Source organism: Delphinus delphis, chromosome 8 (assembly GCF_949987515.2).
Source record: "Delphinus delphis chromosome 8, mDelDel1.2, whole genome shotgun sequence".
Classification (NCBI taxonomy): Eukaryota; Metazoa; Chordata; class Mammalia; order Artiodactyla; family Delphinidae; genus Delphinus; species Delphinus delphis.
The window spans coordinates 7,502,716-7,525,105 of NC_082690.1; the positions used below are offsets into that span (position 1 = coordinate 7,502,716).

The 22,390-nt window shown below is 45.0% G+C and overlaps 1 protein-coding gene across 1 annotated transcript in view; it reads left to right on the top strand.

Annotated features, from left to right (window-relative positions):
* Window positions 1-19,992: 19,992 nt before the first annotated feature.
* ETS1 (ETS proto-oncogene 1, transcription factor) overlaps window positions 19,993-22,390 on the top strand; it is a 66,152-nt gene continuing 63,754 nt past the window's right edge. Inside the window, exon 1 of the mRNA XM_060017682.1 lies at window positions 19,993-20,436. Within this exon, the coding sequence (XP_059873665.1) occupies window positions 20,355-20,436 (82 nt within the window). The 5' untranslated portion in view covers window positions 19,993-20,354. The remainder of the gene's footprint in view (window positions 20,437-22,390) is intronic.

The window sequence follows — 22,390 nt, forward strand, 5'->3', positions numbered from 1 at the left end:
ATTAACAACGTTGTGTTAGTTTCAGGTGTACAGCAAAGTGATTCAGTTATACATATACATGTAGCTATTCTTTTTCAAATTCCTTTCCCATTTAGGTTGTTACAGAATATTGAGCAGAGTTCCCTGTGCTATACAGTAGGTCCTTGTTGGTTATCCATTTTAAACATAGCAGTGTGTACATGTCAGTCCCAAACTCCCTAACTATCCAATTTCAGAAGGGGATTTATTGAGTTATAGAACTGAGAGATCCAGTAGAAGAGCCAGCCTGGGGAATTCTAGACAATCAAATAATCTTGTCAATTCCCCTTTTCTCCTCTCCCTCCCCTGCTTCCCCCTCCTTCCCTTCCTCCTTCTCCTCTTTCTTTAGCTCATGTCTTTGCTTTAGTAGAGGGGAGCTGGGAGGGGTCCCGTGCTGGAAGAAGAGGGGGAAACTCTCGGGAGAGAAAAACAGTAGATGACCAAGTCTGTCAACTTTATCTTCTAAATATCTCCTGAATTTATCCCATCTTCCCTCTTATTATTGTCAATACCTTGGTTCAGGTCCCAGTATCGGTGAGCTAACCCTTTATTGTTGAGATCATCACACTGTGTTGCAGTCACTGATTTTTGTTTTCCCTGTTAGTCTACATGTACCATGAGGGTAGGGCTTTGTCCTTGTCACGTTCATAAGACATGGCAGAGGGCCTGAACTGTCATAGGCACTCAATTCAGGTGTGTTGGGTAAAGAGACCAGGATTATTAACTTCATCTGTCAGGATGATTGTGAAAAGTACCCAGGATTTTAAAATCAATTAAGTCGCTAAATTAAAAAACAATGAAACACCCCCCCCCACCCCCCCCCCCGCCCCAAACCCTTCAAAAGAAAATTCCAATATTGTCCCAGAAGGCCCTTTGTGTTCCGGCTCTTCTCCTTCTAAGGTCGAGGGACTTTACCATTTATTCCTGTGTCCCCAGTACTGAGCCTAGTACTTGCTATGGAGCAGAGGGTTGATCAATATGTGTGTCCTGCTTGTCCAAACTCACCACGGCTTGTGGCGGGTGGTTGGTGGCTTGGTAGTCAACTGGATCAGAAATAATTCAAAGTTTTGGACTGGGTTAGGGTCTAAGTTGACCTTGGTTAGAGCCCTTTTATTCTGTCCCTCATCAATCAGCACATACATACTGAGCTCTTGTTCTGCATGGGATATTGGGCCACAAAGTAGGGCGGCACACTTGTCTTCAAGGAGCACCAGCACAGCCTTGGTGGGGAGCTCAGGCAGACACAGCTACGCCGGGCAGTCAGGTGAGCCTGGGAGGAATGGGGATGATAAGGGCGGCATTTTTGCTGCAGACTCCAGGTAAGGAGAGACCAGCACAGCCAGGCTCCCCCGGGGCCTCTTTCCAAATTGAGTGAAAGGGAAGGTGGTGTGGGGGGAATTCATCTTGAGGTTCATTCGTTTGTGCAAACTTGGTCAGGGGAACAGGACAGAGTTCAATTTGAAAAGGGGCTGTTTTACTGATGTTTAGAATAGTGGCCGCTCCGGTTCTGCTTTATGTATCCTGGTTCCTTGTCAGTCTTTCCTGCGTTCCCCTCTGTTGATTTTCACCTCCCTGGCCCTAATCTGCCTGCCTCCAGAGATGAGTTTATCCTCTCCTCGGGCTTCCCAACCTGAGTGCGACGTTCCATTCCCTGGGTCTGCTGCTTCTCACTTCGTTAGCGTTGCCGATGTTTATAAAGCCAGGAGATAATATTTTTAGGTTTCATTTGGAGTTTCCCGGGCAGCCTCTCTTTAATCCACTTAGGAAGTTTAGAAAAGAAGGTCACAGAAATGTTAGATGTTTTTCCACTGAACTTTGGTTAAGCAAATGGTCTTGGGGTGATGTTCACAGACTCCACTGGGCAGACTTACCGGATGATTGGAACTCCTTTCTCTTTCTTTTATTCGTCTTGCTTCACCTCTGCGCAGTTGTTTTGTTTTGTTTTTTTCTTTTTCAAACAACTTTATTGAAATAAGCTTCATTGAGATACAATTCATTACACGATACAATTCACTCATTTAAACTGTAAAATTTAAGGGTTTTTAATATATTCACAGTATTGTGCAATTATCACCATACTTTAATTCTAGAACATTTCTGTCCCTCCTAAAAGAAACCTCATACTCATTAGCAGCACGTCCTATTCTCCCTCCACCCACCCACCCCGCCTTGCGCTAGTAACCGCTGGTCTAAGTTTGTCTTTTTAAATTTACCCTTTCTGGACTTCCCTTGTAAATGGAATCATACCATACGGGAGCTTTAGTGACTGATTCTTTCACTATTTTCAAGGTTCATCCATGTTGCAGCATATATCAGTACTTCATTCTTTTTTAATCACTGAATGCTCTTCTGTTACGTGGATATGTCACAACTTACGTGTCCATCATTTGATGGACATTTGTTGGCACTTTGTATCTGTTAGAAATAATCCTGCTACGAGCATTCATGTGTAAGTTTTTGTGTGAACATGTTTTCATTTCTCTTGGATTTATGCCTAGAAGTGGAATTGCTGGGTTGTATGGTAACTCTATGTTTAACTATTTGTGGAACTGACAAACCATTGTCCAAACGGGCTGCACCATTTTACATTCCCACCAGCAACATACAAGTGTTCCAGTAATGACGTATCCTCACCTGGACTTGTTATTGTCTGTTTTCTGGTTAGATCTCATCACGGATGTGAAGTAGTATCTCATTGTGGTTTTGATTTGCATTTCCTTAATGACTGATGATCTGGAGCACTTGTTCATGTGCTTATTGGCCATTTGTTTATCTTCTCTGGAGAAATGTCTATCCAAATCTTTGCCTGTTTTTTAATTGAGTTGTCTTTTTACTATTGAGTTCATCATGTAGTTTAGACATAAGTTCCTTATCAGGTGTATATATATATATATATATATATATATATATATATATGATTTGCAAATATTTTCTCCACTAGTATGAGTTGTCTTTTTACTTTCTTGATGTGATAATTTGCAGCATGAAAGTTTTTAGTTATGATTAGCCCAATTTATCTATTTTGTTTGTTTGTTTCCTTTTGTTGTTGTTTGTGCTTTTTGTGTCATATCTGAGAAATCATTGCCTAACGCAAGGTTATGAAGATTTATGCTTTCTTGTAAGAGTTTTATCGCTTTAGCTCTTAGGTTTAGATCTAGGATCACTTTGAGTTCATTTCTGTGCAGTGTGAATAAGGGATCCAACTTTTTTCTTTTGCATATATATATCTTATTGTCCCAGCACTATTTGTTAAAAGATTTTTCTTTCCTCAATGTCTTGGCCCTCTTATAAATTTTAAATACATAGGCCACCTATGTTTATGAACTGTCTTCTTAATCTATGGCATAAATAATAATTTGTAGGGCCTCCCTGGTGGTGCGGTGGTTAAGAATCCACCTGCCAATGCAGGGGACGAGGGTTCAATCTGTGGTCCGGGAAGATCCCACATGCCATGGAGCAATTAAGCCTGTGCGCCACAACTACTGAGCCCGCGAGCCACAACTACTGAAGCCCACACAGCTAGAGCCCATGCTCTGCAACAAGAGAAGGCATCACAATGAGAGGCCCATGCACTGCAAGGGAGAGTAGCCCCTGCTCAGCACAACCAGAGAAAGCCCACGTGCGGCAATGAAGACCCAACACAGCCAAAAATAAATAAATAAAAATTTGTATTAAGTGGTTTTTTCAACATTGTTCACTATGATAAATCAGTATTTTTTTGGTTTATAGTGAACTTGGTGGGTTAGGATACCAGAATTCTAAGTCTGGTTTGAAATGTGATTTTTTTGAACCTGAAAAATCCCCCAAATTGCCATTCATTGTTTATTTTGAGCCAGATACTGTCAAATATTTTACATATATTATCTTATTTAAATCTTACCAAAACATCCTGTGAGTTATTATTAGCTCCATTTCATAGATGAGGATGCTGAGCTTTACATAGTTGAAGTAACTTGCCCCAAATTACACTGTTAGTAAGTTATAGACCCCGAATTTGAGCTCAGGTCAGCCTGACTCTGTAGCCTAGTATTAAACACTGTGCTGGGACTTGAGCAAGTTATGTGAAGTAATAGTAACCAGGAATAAGAAACAGAAAGCAGCCACTGTGTGTGCAATTTGTGAAGAATGCAAAATCTGAAAATCTAGTTATGCTAAATGATTATCAATTTCCACATCTCTAAATAGGAACATAACACCTTCCCCTGACCTCCTGTGTTACAGTTAAACCAAGACGAACAGTATTTAATTTTGAAGTTACTTAGTGTATTTTAACTCCAAGGAGAAAAAAAAAAATCAGCAGACTTTTAAAGGAAAAAGTCATCATGGTTTTATGAATTAATTGTACAAATCTCAACTTAATGCAAGTGTGTTTGCCAAGACATCGATATTTCTATTTCATCCTTTTGGTCTTATGTTTGATAAGTTTCTAACAAAGTTACTAACAGTTGTCTGGAGAACACCCTGAACTTACAGAGTTGACCATACAAAAGACTTTTAACCAAATTAATATGTTCAATTTGGGCATCTTGAAGGAATAACCACTGTGAAGCCCAGGGAAGTAGAAACCTGTACTTCTACTGTATTATACCTGTATTTCTACTGTATTACACCTGTAATATTGGAGATGTCAATACACAGAAGACCTGAAATCACCCCCACATCCTCTCCCCCATCTCTTTCCTCTTTCTCCCTTCTTTCCAGTGCTCACTTGCCTTTGGTGAAGAATTTGGGGTCTATGATTTTACAACAGTGGAATGTCTCCCAGGATGTATTGTTTGTGTGTTTGTGATTGCCACGTCCCACTTGTCATGAAGTCTCTACTGGAACGTGTTATTATAAAATCCCAATAAACATATATAAGTGGGAAAAAAACTATTAGAAATATGTGTTTTGTGACCAGCTGCTCTTATTGCTAATGCGTCCCCACATTTTCCTGCTGCAAGGAGATGGGAGGTCGACTGGAACGTTCTGGGTGCAGGAATCCTCTTGTCAGTTTCCCTCGCCCCGTAGTTCCTGCGGGAAGGGAGCTGACGCCATCCTCCACTTCCCCTTAATCCCCAATCCTGATCTCATTCCTCCTCTGGTTCATCCTTGAGTTCAGGCAGATGCATCACTGGGAGTCCTACTGTATCCTCCTCCCAATGACAGCTTCGCTTAATTCGATTTTGAGTGGAGATGGGTAGGAATTAATGCATGAATCGTCTTCTCTCCGCTGCACCACGCCTTCCCTCCTTCTCCCCCTACACACACTTTCTTGGTGGGAAAATGATGACTCGGTTTGTGATATGTAAGTGATAAAAGGTCTAATAAGAAATCCAACAAATGATGACAAAAGACTTGGTAGGAGAAAACCACATTTGAAAGTCCCCGAATGATAGAGGAGAGTAATTCGGGACATAGGAATAATCTGAAAGAGTTGCCTGAATGTGTGCCTTCAGTATTTTGCACAGCTGACTTGGATCAGAATCATGCAGACTAGGAAAGTCTCTGTACCCTGGACAGACGCTGTATGCTCAGGGCCAGGAGGCTTGCCTTCCTCTTGGACATTTCTCAGAGGTGCTGTGAGATGTTGATGGAAGTGACCTTCCAGGCTATAAGGTAAAATGTTGCTGTTATTTCAATCAGAGAAAAGGAACTGTGCTTACTCACATTTAATTCTGAGGTTTGGCACATAAAGGACTTAAAATGACCCAAACTCTATGAAGATAGTGTGAAAGGGATATCTCCTAGTTGCTCTTCTAAGGGACCCCATTTGCAGAATTACATGGCCAGCTTACCCTGAAGTCATTGCTTAAATAACCTGCTAACTGGAATGTATTGACATGAACTATCAACGCAGCTTCTCCCAACGGTCAATTCCAATCTCTTCCTGCTCCAAATAAGAGGTTCCTTGTGTGTTTTGATTTGTCTATATTGTGCGTTTTAATATTGCTCCAAACCACAACTGGATTTAGAAAGCAGCTATTGCTATCGCACGTAATGTACGCTATTTTCTAAGACCTTAATAATATTGTGTTTACCCATTGTACTTAATTCTTGTACCCAATAGCTTCATGACAGCAGTCATATTTGCAATACATATTTCTTTCCTTATGTTCCTATTCTTTGATTCAAGTTCATTGATGATATACATCTGATGGTTCTACTTGATTAATGCTATGGCATTCACACCTACGTTCATTTCCAATCATTCTTCTCTTTCTACTATGTTTTCTATTTATCTTTGTTGTTAGCCGTTTATTTCTGCCATGTAGTTTATTTGATCTGTCCTTGATAAGTTAACAGGTGGGATTTTTACACTCTCGACGCACACTGGCTGCTTTGTAGTCATACTAAGTGGTACGTTGAGGAAAAAGATCGCTATAAAAATGCAGATCGATTTGCCTTCATTTATTATCCTACTTTATACAGATCTTAGAGGTCTTGGATGAGTCTTCCGTAAGGCAAGACCTGAGGATGGAGGCACACTGCGGTAAAGGCAAGTAATAAAGAGCTTATTGCCAGTCAGAATCTAATTTTACAGCTTTCAATCCATTATGATCATTATAAAGTGGGCATTCCACTTTAGCAAGTAGGAGGCTTGCCAGAACAGAGTTGCTGCCAAAGGAATGGCGGTGTTTTCTCCCTTGGTCTTAGGTTGGAGGTTCTGTACTCGCTGATGTGATTACTCATTGCTGTAAGATCATGGAATCTTTCTCTGTGTCTTTGTCCCCTTGCTTTCTCTCTCTATATAGAAGGTACCCTCAAATATTAGAAAAATGCATCTTCCTAAATGTTGAGGTTGTGATGGTAAAATAACAAGGGAAGAATTGACCCCAAATGGCATTGTGCATGGCAGTGAATTTATACAAGAACCATCAGGGCGTAACTGTAAGGCTTTATGTTTTAGGGATGGGAATCATCCAGTGACTTTGGCTGTTTTTAAATGTTTGTGGATTTGGCAGAGTTCAAAATCTGTTTTGCCAAGTGCTTTAATTTTTTTTTCTGCTAATTTTGAGGTCCATGAGTATTACGTGGGAAACTTAAATTGTATATGAGATTACTTTATAATTTAGCCATCCATTCATCTGTATAGGACATTTGAGAAGATTGGTGACTCTTCTTAAAAACACTTAGAAGGAAAGGTTGGTATGGTTTGATGATTAAATGAGCTACAAACCTCAAAGACTGGAGTTGATTTGAAAAGTTAAGCTCTAGAACTATTAAACAGATTTAGAAAAGGGCTGGTCTCCTTTCATTTTATTATTAAAAATTTTTTTGTGTCTGAAAAGTGTGTATGTGTGTGTATGAGATTGGACAATTTCAAATGGGGAGAACCATGTCATAAGGTAATAATGCCCTTTTCTAAACACGCAGGACCATCTACAGTGAAGCTGGAGGTGGGCCTGATTTTACCGTCTCAGGTCACTTCAAAATAAATATATTTCATTTATTTATTTGGTCGTGCTGGTTCTTAGTTACGGCAGGTGTGCTCCTTAGTTGTGGCTCACAGCCTCCTTAGTTACTGCACGTGAACTCTTGGTTGCGGCATGCATGTGGGATCTAGTCCCCTGACCAGGGATGGAACCCGGGCCCCTTGCATTGGGCGCGTGAGTCATAACCACTGTGCCACCAGGGAAGTCCCTCAGATCACTTTTAATATCAAATGGTGGTTTTAGTCACTCCTCCATTTCTTCATGATTTCATTCATTTATTCAGTTATCTATTCTTTCAACATTTATTAAGCATTTACTATGTCACCAGGTCCAAGTCACTGTGTCTTAAGCTGGAAATTAAAATTTGAGTAGAGTATGACTCCTGACCTTGAAGGGCTGAGATTATTTTAAGCCAGGTAGTTAAGTGCTCAGTCAGAAGTCCATGGGCACTGACTTGAAGTCAGTTTGTTGTGAGAGTGCAAAGGAGGAAGTGCCTGATTTTATCCCAAAGACCCAGGAGACCTGCAGGGGAGTGGGGGTAGGGTGGGCAGGGTAGATGTGATGTTGGCTGCTGCTTCCTGAGGGATGAGTGGGATGGGTGGACCAGGGCTTTCCAGAAGGGGAAAGGCCTGTAAAAGTACACAAAACGGTGAAACACTAGGCCATGTTCAAGGATGCCAACAAGTCCAGGACTGTTGGAGAGCAGGGGAAGAAGGTGAAACCGGTCCGAGAGGTGGGCGGGGGCCCATTTGGGCCATTTGCCCCATGCTTGGATTTCATCTGGTTAGCACTCCAGAGTCTTTGAAGGAATTTGTTATTTCTACATCACGGTAAAAAAAAAAAAAAGGGTTGAGATGTTCTCTCATATCTCTGCTTTCCTATACAGTGTCCTTCTGAGAAGCTTGCGCTTCTGTTTCACGCAGGTCTGGGCGGATGTCTTGGCTGCGTCCCCCGAGGCTCCTCGACTTCCATGGAAAGTCCTTCGGAAACGCTCCACTGCTGGGGTAGCGCTTCCAGACTGCAACGTGGGTGGATTCCCACCAAAGGTTTTGCATTGTGACAGAAGTGTTGCCTTCACAAATCATCTATTTATCTATTTATTTATTTTTGGCTGTGCCGCGGGGCGTGTGGGATCTTAGTTCCCCGACCCAGGGACTGAACCTGAGCCCCCTGAAATGGAAGTGGAAGTGCGGAGTCTTAACCACTGGACTGCCGGGGAAGTCCCTTATTTTCAAAATAATATAAAATTTGTCTCTTGGGCTTCCCTGGTGGCGCAGTGGTTGAGAGTCCGCCTGCCGATGCAGGGGACACGGGTTCGTGCCCCGGTCCGGGAGGATCCCACATGCCGCGGAGCGGCTGGGCCCGTGAGCCATGGCTGCTGGGCCTGCGCGTCCGGAGCCTGTGCTCCGCAACGGGAGGGGCCGCAACAGTGAGAGGCCCGCGTACCACAAAAAAAAAAAAAAAAAAAATTTGTCTCTTTCTTTAAGCCGAGTATAACTCAAGCCTGAGCTCTGGATGAATGTGGAGCCTGAACAAACCCGGCAATGCTGATGCGGTGGCTTTTCAAAGGCCAGCGATCTGTGATGGGGGAACAGTAGGAGAAGTGGAACGTTAGCTTGTCTATCTCTAGGCGCTTTGCAGAGGTTCTGGATGGAGGAAAGCTAATCAGGAGACCTGCATGGGGAGAGAGGCGTGTTATTTAATTAGCTTTACAATGGGCTGACTTGAAGGCACGTGGTGGTTTTAATAGAGGCAGATAGATGTCCTTTTTTGCAGGGCTAATTGTTGGGAAAAAGCAGGGTCTTTGTTCCGGCCCAGCATGAGGGCTCTGATCTCTTGGAGCCCAGGGCTGCCCCTGCTTATAATTTTAGACAGAGCTATTCAAGGCTGCCCTGTAGAGAAAAGAAGAACAAGAACAGTATTGTGTATGCAGGATCTGTGCCCAAACCTCCCCAAAGTCACTAGGAAAAAAAGAGAGAGAGAGAGAGAGAGTAAGAGGACCCAGCCATGTACATCTTAGAGTATTTCCCCATCACTTATTTGCTATGTTTGTTGGAAAGGGCAAAGCCATCCTTTAATCAACTTGGAGCTGAGGTGGGGTGACTTAACTAAACACTTTCAGAAATCCAATTAAGTCCACTTTCCCAGTGATATGGCATTCATCTTGCCAAATGGAGCAGGCAACTCGCAAGGAGAGTCTGTGAGTTCCATGCTGCCAGTCTTCATGGCCAGATGCCAGGCATTGGCGATGCCAGAGTATGAATTATGTAGCGGATGCCCCTGAACAGCAAAATCTGTGTTGCTGAGGGGCAGGTGGGCTATCTTCCCTTCGGGTTCAACTGGTCGGCACAGGTAGTGACACAGCAAGTAAAACACTTCATCTGAAGGCCAGGAGGCACATCCAAGCTCAGAGAGGGGCTGCTACATGGGCCCAGAATCCCGTAGCTAAAAAGGCATGGGTACAGCACAATTAGAGATGGTTAGAGGTTCAGGTTTACAGCACAAGTTAAGTTGTTAGGAAACTTCTAGCTGTCAGAAACAGAGGGGATAACGTAAGAAAAGACTTCTGTGAAGTGACTGCAATGGTGTGTGGATGGGGGGCGGTGAGGTGCTAGTTTGGGGAACGCTTCAGGCAGCAAGATACAAGGTAAGTACTGGACAGTGTGGGTAAGATTCTGCTAAGTTAGTGATCGGCTCGGAAGCCAAATGGTGAGGCCGTTTGCTTGGGATCTTATTTTGCTCAGTTTGTATGAAATCATTGAATGGGTATCAAACATACAACCCAGAGTGGGGAGAACCCAGTATTGGAAGGAGTCCTAGAGGGTGTATCTTCCTCTCTGCCCTGCTAGTGTGTGATGTAGCCGTGACCATATGTCTAGAACTTCCATAACCATATTTCATGTCTATAGAATGGGTATCAACTCCTTTTCATGCAAGGGGCCTGGTGTCCGGATCTGTATAATTTACATACTCAGACTTAAAACTATCTTTATTATTATGTCATGACTTTCATGGGACCACCATGTCCTCATCTCTTGGTGAGAACACTATCTACCACAGCTTGGATTAACTTCCATGAGAATTTTATGGTCGCCGTATCCAAAGTCAGGATTCCGATTTTTTAAATTATTAATAGCGGCGAAGCGGTGTCGCGTGCTCATTCTGCGTTAGACATAGTGCAAATGGCGTGGCACAAATTCACTCCATCCTCAGATCAGCTCTGTGAGCTGGGCACTATGATCAGCTCCATTTTACAGATGAAGAAACTGAGGCTTTCTGAGGCCAAGGGACCGACAGCTGGAGAGGGGCCAAGCTGACTCAAACTCTTGTCCACCCGCGGCCAAAGCTTGTGCTCTTAACCGCTCTACCCCACTGCCTCCTCAGTTCTTTTAGAGTTTAAGGGCATTCCTTGTAGTTAGGAAACCAAAGCCTGATAGTTGATCTGGCAAAAAAAAGGGCTCCTTGGAAGCAGGGACATTTATTTGGAATTGTCTCCTTATCTCCACACCTCAGTTCCATTCCATTCAATTAAAAAAATACTCTCCGGGAGAGAAAATGTTAGCTCAATAAAAATGGGGAGTCTATGTGGATGCTGGGCCTTTCCTGGATCTGGAATGGTGGTTGCCAGCCATCTGGTCTCTTTCAAGGTTGTGGAGTTCCCTGAAAGAAAAGTCCATGATCTTTTTGATTTTTCAAAATCCTGAACATTATTTAGAATTTTTAATTCCTGGAAAGGGACCTCTCCTGGGAACCTGCCACAAGAGAGCCCCTTGCCGTTTGCCCTCCCACACTCTGCTGCCAGCTCCCCAAGCAGCTGGACCTTCCTCCTTCCTCCTCCCCTCCCCTCCCCTCCCCTCCCCTCCCCAGCGGGTCCCTGGTGGTGCTTCCTTCCACCCAAGGCCTTTGTGTGATGAAGTCTTTCAAGATGGTCTCCCTGTCTGGGGAAAACACATGTTTCTGATCAATCTGATGAAATACATTTCCATTAAGAAATAACTTCTCTGTTTTCTTCCTTCTCCACCTTACCTATCATTACCCATCATCTCGAGCCCTCAAGGCTTGAAAGGACTTCCCCGGCCCGACTGATTACATGGCGCCTTCTTGCACGTCACATATGCTGGATTTGCTTCTCTCCTCTTCACCAGTGTGAAGGGAGAAAGGTTTTCGTTGTACAGGAGCCAATCCAGATAGATGAGATGTGAGCTGGGGTCTCTTCCACCATCCGCTACATTCCGACACCTTCATAAGGGGTGATGCAATGTGCCTAGGGAGCCCAGCTGTCTTGTAAATTAAAGACAGCTTCATCTCTTTGGCCCTGGAGAACAGAGAATTAAATGGGAGCTGTAATCCCGGAGAAGTTGACATATCCCCTCTTGAGATTGTTTTTCAACTGTTGTTGTTCTATCAGTGGCATATTTGGGGCTCAGTACATTCTAAATATGAATAATTACTCAGGACGCCCTAGAGTTGTTTTTATGGATTTATGTTCCTGCATATTTATGAAACTTAGATTCTGTGTACATTTGTTTTCGGGACAGTACACATACAAAAAGAGATTAGAAACAGCAAAGGACTTTAAAAAGTGCTCTGCATCCCACTTCCTCTGTTACTAGATTTAGCATCAACAAACGGAGAATTCGTATAAATTCATTATGAGGCAGTGATGTTGTGCGCTGGAGGATGCTGAGGGCCAGGGAGGGGTAGATGTCTGAGTGAGATATTTGTAGATGACAGCTTCAAAGTATGTTAATTTTCTTGGCTAGTAAGATGTTCTCAGTGTGTTCTCACATTTCATTTTTTCTTGGGTCGATTATGTGTAACTAGCTCAGAGAAAGTGATGTAAAATGATGTGTGTCTCTAATTCTCTTCACAGCTTAGTGGCAATGGTGGACCCTAACCAAATGCATTACATCCTTGGTTTCCATGGTTTAAAATCAGCCTGCGTTTCCCTTGCAACATTTCCATTATGCATCAGCAGATATAACAAATTAAGTGCGGGGAGGTGTCATCTGCTATGGTCCAGCCAGCCAGAGAGGTTAGGCCTTCTTTGAGTGTCTTTTGCCACCTGCTAGGTAGTAGCAGCTCATTTGACTTTCCCTCCCCTCCCCTTTCCCATCATCTCTCAACATATCCCCTTTCTCACTGGAGAGGATGCCTATAGCATGACCAAACAATTAAAAAAAAAATGCATTGCTTCTGGGGACCTGACAAGATATAGTAAATTGGAGAAGGTGGAGGGGATTTGTAACAGGCACTGGACTCCCTATAAAGTGTCTAGGTATTCTTTCTCACAAAGATGGAGAAAATTGGGTTCATTTCATGTATTCTCTTATCTTACGAACAATGGATATAGCTATTCTACACCTTCCCTTTATGATAATCAGTGAAATAAAAGATTCAAGTTAAAGTTCAGAAATTCCTGAAGCCTTCTTCTGACAATATGAACAATATGATGTGTAGAAGTTCAGACTGATGACAAAATGACTGGTTTGCTTGGTGGTAAAGCCAAATGCCATTTTCCACAAACAGCTATACCTGTTTACACTCAGATGAAAAACAAAATGAATACGGTGACCTTAACAACATTTTCCTTTAAGGGCATGAGAGGCAGGTGATGAGAACAGCAGAGTAAAACTTTATAAAGACCTTTCCAGTTGGAAAAGAGTCACCCGGTTATCTCTTTAGTCTTAAACTTTGGGCAACTTTGAGTCTCACATTACACCAAAAAAAAAAAGACTGATATTTGAGTTCAAGATCTGTATTTGGAATTTTAGGAAGTTATCTGTTCATTAAGTAAATAAACAGCATAATTTATTGAGTTCATACTGTTTTGAGCTGAGCACTGGAGGTGATGACAGAAACTAATCACTGCCTTGAGGGAGTGTAGGAGGCGGACGTGCTTATTCAAATACTCCCTTGGGGTGTGCTTGGGCTGTTGGGCAGAAAGGGGCACCTTGTGGGTGTGGGGAGGAAAATTCTTTGCATACAGAAAATGTCCATGTTGGGGAAATACTGAGAAATACCCTCTGTGTTTGGTGTAGATTTTCAGCTTGACCTTCCCTTGCATCTTCTGTGGTCACCTCCTTTCACTTCCATTCTGCTCTGAATCCTTTGCAACTCTTCCAGCTTGAGGACGTCCTATTGACTTGTTTGACTGTCATCCCTTGACCGTTGGCCACGCAAGTCAAAGAAATCGACTCTGTGAAGGTACTGGATCCGTGCCCAGGCCTCAGTTTCATTTTGGAATCTTGGAGATTTAAGTCCCAGAATGACAAGGACATAGAATCCCTGGTGACTCTGCCTTGTCGTGTCCCCCCTCACCACCCATCCTTCCACTGTTCTCAGCAAAGTTCCCCTCTACTGCTTCCTCCTGTACTATCTTTCCTTCTTCTCTTAGAGCTATTCTTCTAGTACAGTCTGCTTCCTCTGCCTAACTTCCAGCATCTAGAACTGGATGGAGAAACTCTCCACCCCATCCCCGCTCCTTCATCTCTAGGGTGGTAAATGCCACTCCTTTGGGGCAATGGACTTGGCATTTCAAAATGAAAGGGGGAAAAGAAAGGGGAAGATTCCACAATAAAATTATCTTAAGATTTAGACCACAACTGCAAAGAACATCTGTTTTGAAATCTGGTGTTGTCTTTGTAACCCAAGAGAGAAGCAGGGTAAGATCAGAGGAAGGCCTTAGCCTTCCACCAGAAGAAACCACCTGCCGTGTGGGGAAGGAGCCGGGATCCTGTCCTCCTGGGGTTCGGAGCTCCCAGCCAGGAGCCTGGTTCTCTGCTTCCACCCTGTTATTAAAGAATATTCGGTCTCCTGCCATTTGTGCTAATGCCATCGTCCCTCTACCTCCTCCAGAGGCCAATTTAGGACAACTTACATTGGAATTCATACTACATGATCCCGGAGGCTCCAGGGTAGCCTGCATTCTGCACGACCCAGGCCCAGGAGGGAGCAAAATATCCTGGGAAATGTGCTCCGTTCGCTTCAAGGAAGCCAGCTGACCATGGTGTGGAGGGAGCCTCCGTACCCTGCAGCCTCGATCGGCAGCCCCTCACCTCCTTCTGTGTGGGCAGAGCCTGAGCTGCTTCAAGAGGAATACGTGCCGTCTGAACTGGTGGATTTTCAAATGTCGCTTGGTCTGTGGACGAGGCCCATCCGTCCCACATTGCTGGAGCTGCAGATGCAGCTGAATGGTTCATAATTACAGTCTAAAGAAACTGCAGACAGCAATAGAGCCAGCCCAGACCCTTTCTCTCCTCACAGCCCATGCCAAGCTGTCACCCACAGGGAATGCTAGTGTGGTTACCCTGCAGCGTGCTTGCCCAAAGACAACACGTCCAGTGCAGAGGAGACTGTTAGATTTCTAGAAATTGAGGCTGATCATCTATCTGTTCCTGTGTGCACTGTATCCTGCTTCCTTTCTCAAGAGTGTCTGGGAACAGACCAAGCTGAACTGCAGTGACTTCCCCTGCAGTGTGGTGTCTGTAAACCCAAGGAGATGCCCGGAGAGAGGATCAGGGGATCCCATTCTAGAACTGACACTGTCTTTTTCAGGCTGTGTGGCCCTGGGCAGAATGACTTACTCTCTCACAGTCATTGTTTTCCTCTGGAAATAAGAGGGCTGACCTTGACTAACTCTAAGAATCTCCATCTCACTGTAACATGTGACAAAGCCAAGACCTAAGGTTTTGTCACCACGAACGTGATCTTCCTTCTGAATTTGAAATAAGACTTTTCGGTGACTCTTAAATACAAGTCTGCAGTTTTCCCTCCTAACCAGGTAGTGCTGGAGTTTCTCAACTGAGGCCGAAGCTGGGCAGGTTCCCAAATCAGGAACTGAGGGGAGGGGCTTGGAGAGATCTTTTTCAATTAGATATGATCGTTCTCCTTACCTCTCCATAAGACAGTTCAGGTGAATAGGGGGTCCATGTTACTCTGGAAAGGGGCTGACCATGCAGAAGATTTTTATGTGGTTCCTCCTACAGCCTATGGTCTACTGGCTCTTAATAGCAGTAACAGTGATTTAACTTTGAGCTCGTCTTCTGACCTAGACACTGCTAAATGCTTTCCATGCACTATCTCATTTAATCCTCCAAAGGACCCTACTTTAAGCAGAGAGGGACTGAGGTTCAGGATTGTTTAAATGACTTCTGCGTAGTAATTCAGCTGCCTAGTGGGTAGAGCTGGAATTTGAATCTGAGCCTTATGCCAGAGCCTACGTTACTTACGTTCATCTTGGTTTTATCCTGGAGAACTTTCCCAGGGCAAACGGGCCCCGGTCCTCCCCTCTCCCCGCCCACCCTCCCTCTCCTCCCTGGCTTCCCTCCTTACTTATCGCTCATTGTTTATTGTACCTTCTAAACAATAGTTAATGAGTCTGTATTACACGGTCGGGAGAGCCAGGGGTGATTTTATTCCCTGAAACAGAGATGAGGTTGTGACACAAAAAGGTTAAGTGGCTTTGGTGAGGTCACAGAGCCAGGCTGCAGTGGACGACAGCAGCTCCGATCCCCCACTTGGGTTCCTGAACTGACCCTAAGGCCTTTTGGCATCAGAGTTTAATTAAGAGAGCTCTTTTCATTTTCTCCAATTTTCCATTTTATGGCAGCTCCATAACTTAGGTAGATATCTAAGCCCCAGGCATCTTTCTCCCCCCAGGGTGCTTTTCAGTGACTCAACTTATCACACAGAAGCCACTTGCTTTAGAGCTAAGCTTTAGGAGCCTGTTTCTGTGTGTGACGGGGGACTGCTGCTTTTTTTCTCAGAGAAAAACAACCACAAATGCAAAACGGGCAGGTTGTTAATCGAGGACTTTTTTTTTTTTTCTTTTCTTTTCAATCTTACATTTAAGCCAGTAAATGAACATCTGTGAGTCATAAACTTGCTCTGGATCAGCCGTTAGTGGTCTGAGTGTTTTTGCACCTACCTCTAATAGAGCATAGTTTAGCTCAAAACTCAGAGATTCTTCGGTTTGTGGACGGTCAAGATGTGGGAAATAGAAAAGTAACTTCTTCTAGCACGCTTCTGGAGGAGGAGAGTCTGTCTTTCAGGATTGTTTATAATTAGGTGTATTTTATTTCTTTTTTATTGAGGTTGGAGCGGGAGTTGAGAGAGGAGCATAAAAGGGAAAGTTTATGTTTTTTACATACTCTATGTTTTTGAGGGAGTTCTTATAAAAAATGTGACTGTTTTCTTGATGTCATTAACGTCTAACGTCACACCCCTGTCCCTCAACTCCTGCTGGCTTTATTTAACCCCTTTGACATGAGGCTTCTAGTTTAAGGAATTTCAGCCCTTGCTGGGTGTGATTCCCAAGTTTTGGGAATATTTGAAAATACAATTCTGGTTTCTCCCAAGTACCGGAGGAGCAGACTGCTGCATTACCGGCAAAAACAAAAAGTTGTCCCTTGGTTGAGTTTTCTTGAGTGCCTTAAAAATTAGATATAGTCTTGAAACAACTTGCCCAAGGGGATGGAAGGCAAAGCTCCTCTGATCTTGTCTTGTTAGTGGGGAAACTGAGGCGCAAATGAAACCCAGTGGACAGGAGTGCTGGGGAACAGAGCTTCTGGTCGGCCAAGGCCAGACCTAGAGGCAGAGTGGCTGACATTGTTTAGCTCATTTTCACAAGCGCTAGCATATCAAACTCACTTAACCTTTGAATTGGAAAGCCATGGTGGCAAAGTAAGAGCCCCTAGTGACCAGGAAGGTGATAGCTCACTCTTCAACACATATTGATTGAGCATCTGCAGTGTGTCAGGCACCAGGCAAGGCACTGTTTTTTAGGATACGGTAAGATAGAAATATCATCTAAAGTTCACAGAAACATTTAGAAAAATCTACTTGTGTCCTAGAAAGAATAAAAATTGAGTTGATCAAAATTGATCAGATTAATCAAGTGGGATCATTGCAGGCCTGATCAGATCATTAATATCCCAAATATGTAAAAATACTTTCACTTGTCCATATTAAGTGCTCCTTGTTTCCACCAGATCCGAGGTTAGATGCATAACTTCTGATAACATCAATACTCACAATTGGCCTCCTGCAGGAGTAACTTTCTTGGAAGTCTGTGGTGGCCTCTGGCTATCTTCCAAACCCCACTCCCTGATTTGCACAGTCAAACTTCTGTGCTTCAGGACGGGGTTAGAAAGGATGATTGACAAGTTGAGCTGTCATCCTTGAAGAACTGAAGGAATAAATTCCCCCATTGCTGAAGTGGACAGTGTTTTTCGGATTCATCATGGCGGGCTCTTTTAGTGTCTAGTTTGGGGGTGAGGGAGGTAGCAGCCGTGTTTAGGCTAGCCTGGGAAAGAAAGCTGAGAAACCGACTGAGGGAGAGAGACAGGACTTGCTCTGAGGAAGCTGCGTTTGAAATAGAGCAGTCACACCTGGATTAAAAAAAAAAATACCAGCATCTCCTTAACATAACATCAATGAAACAAAACTCCGCAAAGCAACTCCTGATTTGCACAGTTCTTTTGCTGATGTATTCACAGCGGGTAAGGCAGGATTGGTTCAAGATCCTTTCCTTTGCTGCTCATTTGAATGTGTAAATGCACAATTCATTCATGCGTTGTTTCCCTCAGCTTTTCCCAGGATCAGACGGGTCTGTTCTTGTCATCTGGGGGCCAGCACTGTTTTCTGATACCTTTTGGAAACACAGCTGGATGACAACATTCCTTCGACAATTAGGATTATCACATACAAATACTTCCCTCTGGTCACTGGAAGACTAGCATAATCTGCAGTTTGAACCAGGAGCCTGAGATTTGAGATTTATCTCCTATTCTTGGCTCCTCCCCTCCTTGGCTGTGGGAAACCTGTAAGTTACTAATACTTCAAGGGGACAGAACTGGAATTAGATGAAGGTAAGCAGGTGTGTTAAAACTTATCAGAGCTTGAGGTTACAGTTACAGCCAAGTGGTGGGAGCTGAACATTTGCTTAGAAATCAGGAAACAGTATTAAAAATAGCTTTCTCTGAGGTTGTTCAGAAAGATTTATGTTTTAAAAAAAATTTTATTTATTTTATTTTTGGCTGCATTGGGTCTTCGTTGCTGCGCGCGGGCTTTTCTCTGGTTGTGGCGAGCAGGGGCTACTCTTCATCGCGGTGCACGGGCTTCTCATTGCGATGGCTTCCCTTGTTGCGGAGCACGGACTCTAGGCGTGTGGGCTTTGGTAGTTGTGGCACGCGGGCTCAGTAGTCGTGGCTCGCGGGCTGTAGAGCGCAGGCTCAGTAGTTGTGCCGCACGGGCTTAGTTGCTCAGCAGCATGTGGGATCTTCCCGGACCAGGGCTCGAACCCGTGTCCCCTGCATTGGCAGGCGATTCTTAACCACTGCGCCACCAGGGAAGCCCCAGAAAGATTTATGTTTAATCTTTTAGTTCATCAGAGATAGCTATCAGTGCCTGGCTCCAGCTATACGTATGGGTCTAGGGTTGCACCTCTATGTCTAATGCTTGATTTATTAATTCAGACCAACTCTCTCCATTTATGATAACCAGTGTGCCAGTGGCAAACCATTAATTATGCAGGATCATGTTATGGTGTCTGAAGTGTCTGGGCTTCCCAAGTGGAAAAGGGGTCTGTGTACTGGGATTCTGTCATGGCTGCGAATGATGTACTCCAGAAATTCGAAACCACAGAGCTTGTGCATCCCATTTTTGATGGTGGTGCTAGGAGGGTTGTCAGTTTTATCTAGTAGAGGAGGATCTGTGAAAGGAAAGACAAAACTTTTGGCCAATGGTGACATAATTAGAGGAACAGAATAATAGTTCTCCCTGCCACCCAACCACTGCTGTAGGGAAACTGGAAGCTTAAGGAAGCCCAGGAGTGGATGCTAGTTTGGGGGCCCTGTTCCTGACTCTCCCAGTAATAAAGACGACGTTGGGCCTTTGTTTTGGGTCTCCAGAAGGCTGCCTTGGGCTCCATCCTTATCAAGGGCAGGTCATTTTTAACTAATTTCTTAACGATGACACTTGTTGGCCCTTGAAAATTCGAAGGCTCCTGCAGCACTCCAGTGCCGATCCCTGACTCATAATCGGCTGGAGTCCAATATTCCCAGAGCCCTTTGAGGACACTGGCTCGGAGCCCCCTGCGCTTGCTCGCACGCAGGCCCCTCCAGTCGCTGCCTCACGTCCTGTGTGTCAGTCTTTGTGAATGAATGATAGACACGCACTTGAAGAACTATGCCGCTCCCGGGACGGGGCGGGAGCGGGTGACCAAGTCCTCAAGAATGCGTGGAGAATCTGACGGACTTTCCCGAAGGGCCGGAGCGGCCTGGGCACCCGCTGGCTCCGCGTGCGGTTTCTCTGCGGCCCGGCTGCAGTGCCCGGGGGGCAGAGGGCGCGGCGGACGCCGAGCTCCGCCCAGCCTTCCTTTCGGTTTGGACCGCCGCCGGCGATTGGCCGCGGGTCCAGGGCCCCGCCCCCGGCCGTGCCCGCCCCTCGCCGCCCCGCCCCTCGTCCCTCCCGGCCCCCCCGCGGAGACCCTGGGGGAGGGGGCCGGGCGCGCAGACCCGCGGCCAGGGCTCGGCGCCTCGAGTAACGCCCCAAAGAGGAGGGGAGAGCGCGCGGGCGAGGGAGGGAGTCGGCTCCGGAGAGCGAGGGCGAGGGCGAGCGCAGGCGGCTGCCCGCGGAGAGGAGGGAGCCGGGCCAGGACTAGGAGGTAGCCGGCGGGGCGCTAGGCGAGGCGGGCACCCGGCGCGCGCACTTTCCCGCAAAGTGCCAACTACCCGGGAGAGAGTTCCGGCCGCTCACCTTCTGGGCGCCGGGGAAAGTCAGCGGGAATTTGAGATTTTAGGGAAGAAGGTCCGATACCCCCGTCCCCTGTCCCTTGTTACTTATCCCCATTAAAAAGAGAAACAACAAGAATAACAGCAAACTTGCTCTAGTCCCGTCTGTCCCCCCACTCCTGGCACCATGAAGGCGGCCGTCGATCTCAAACCGACTCTCACAATCATCAAGACGGAAAAAGTGGATCTGGAGCTTTTCCCATCCCCGGGTGAGTGGTGACTGCCGAAGCCCCCACTCCAGCTCTCGGCCAGAGGCCGGGGTCCCCTCCGCTTCTACCCCCTTCGCTCTTCCCTTACAGGCAGTGGTGCGTTTCTGCCAGAGCTTCTGCCTGAGCAGGCGATGCTGGTGGCAGCTGGAGAGAGGTAGAGAGGAAGAAGAGGACGTTGGTGGCCCGAGACCCTTGTTTGGGGGGTGGTATTTATTTTCACAGCTGTGTTTTTGTGAGTAATGGGAAAAAGCTTTTAGAATGGCCAGCACTCCCATTCCTGCTTTTTTATTTTTCCAAATGAGCGGGAACCCTCTGGCCTTATTCCTTAACGTTAGGGGGGTGGACACTGCCGCCGAGGACATCATCCCCTGACCCTGCAGTCATGCCCCAGAACTGGAGCCGGATGGAGGGCCTTGGGTAGTAAGAGCCCAAACGGTGTCTAACTGGCTGGCCTTCATGCACATTTTCAAATGTCTTGCCTTCCTGAGCTCCCCTGTCACATGTCCCTTTGCTATCTAGCTTCTCTTTTCTGGGTTGAGGATAGGGAGATGGGAGCTGAGCTGAAATGATCATCTTAACTGCAGGAAACATCCCGATTCTGTTCATGCAGGTTACTCACTTTATCCATCTTTCTAATCTGCCGTAAATTTGTCCCTTGGTACCAAAGATCTGTTAGAAGAGGGAGAACCTCCCAACACCAAATGTGACTTTGGGTCTTTGACTGGTGTGTTATCCAACTCTTGGATTTGTAGGATTTGAAAAGGAAAGGGGTGGGACAGAAATTTCATTTTGTCTTAGACACAGTTTTTGGTGCTAAGCAGTTTAATGGACGCTGGAGCTCCAGAATTTCTGGAATAAATGCAATTGGAGAAGAAAAGATGCTTTCTTATAGGATAGGGAACTGCCAGCTATCCTTAAGAGATTCGTTATTTTGGAGGTAAAGGTATATAGAAACATGTAGGGAGAAGGTGGTGCTTTTTGGAAAAAAATTAATCGCAGTAATGTGCTTCTCTGTTGTATTGGATTATCAGTAAGTTCAGCGGCTCCCCATGTTTAAGACTTCTTTGCCTCCGCCATAATTAGTTGCTTATTTTAACCCTTTCTGAATCTGCTTAAACTTTCAACACAAGCCAAGCTGACGTTTTGTCATTTGGAGATCCTGCAGAAATCTTAATAAAGACATGGTAGTGGCTGGTGTCTTCTCCTCTTAGACCCCCTAACACTCAAGCCCAGGGTTGCTCCCTGGGAGGTGCAGGAAGACTAAGGCTGTTCGTTGTCACAAGGATGCTGAGATGAACTGGCACCTCGGAGACATTTCGGGTACATAGAGCTACAGTTCAGAAATGATGCTGCTGTGATGGTGGTTTTGGGGAGTTCAAGGCAGCCAGAATAAATTCTGTTAGTCACAATTGATTCAGACCATTTATAGAGGAAGTGAAAGGATAGTTCCCAGCAAAGATAGATCTCAACCAATAGGTCCTTTCCTTAAGTATGGCTTGTTTATATGTGTGTTTATGGGGAAGAGACAGATTTGGTCGTCTGGGAAATGGTGTCAATATGTCAGTCTACGAGCCTACAATGGATTTGGCATGCTGGGAAGGAAAAAGAGCCCCTAGCAACACATGTTTTAGATCACAGTAAACAGCGGAAGCATTTTGGGGGAGTAATTTAGTAAACATTAGAGGTTTTAAGTATATGGTACTGTTCTGTTGATTATTGATAAAAATAAATCCTGAGCAAGTAACTATTCTTAGCTTTCCCATCTGTAAAATGGGGACAGTGAGGCCTACTGCTGCAGTCATACCCATTATAATAAGCAAATTTACAGTGCCCTTCTTTTGCAAAAATATTTTGTCAGCAACCTTCAATACAAGAAAATTTCAACTGATCAAAGAAATTAGGCAGTCTTCTGCCATTCATTGTAACGAGATTTGATTTCTGGCGCTATCAACTA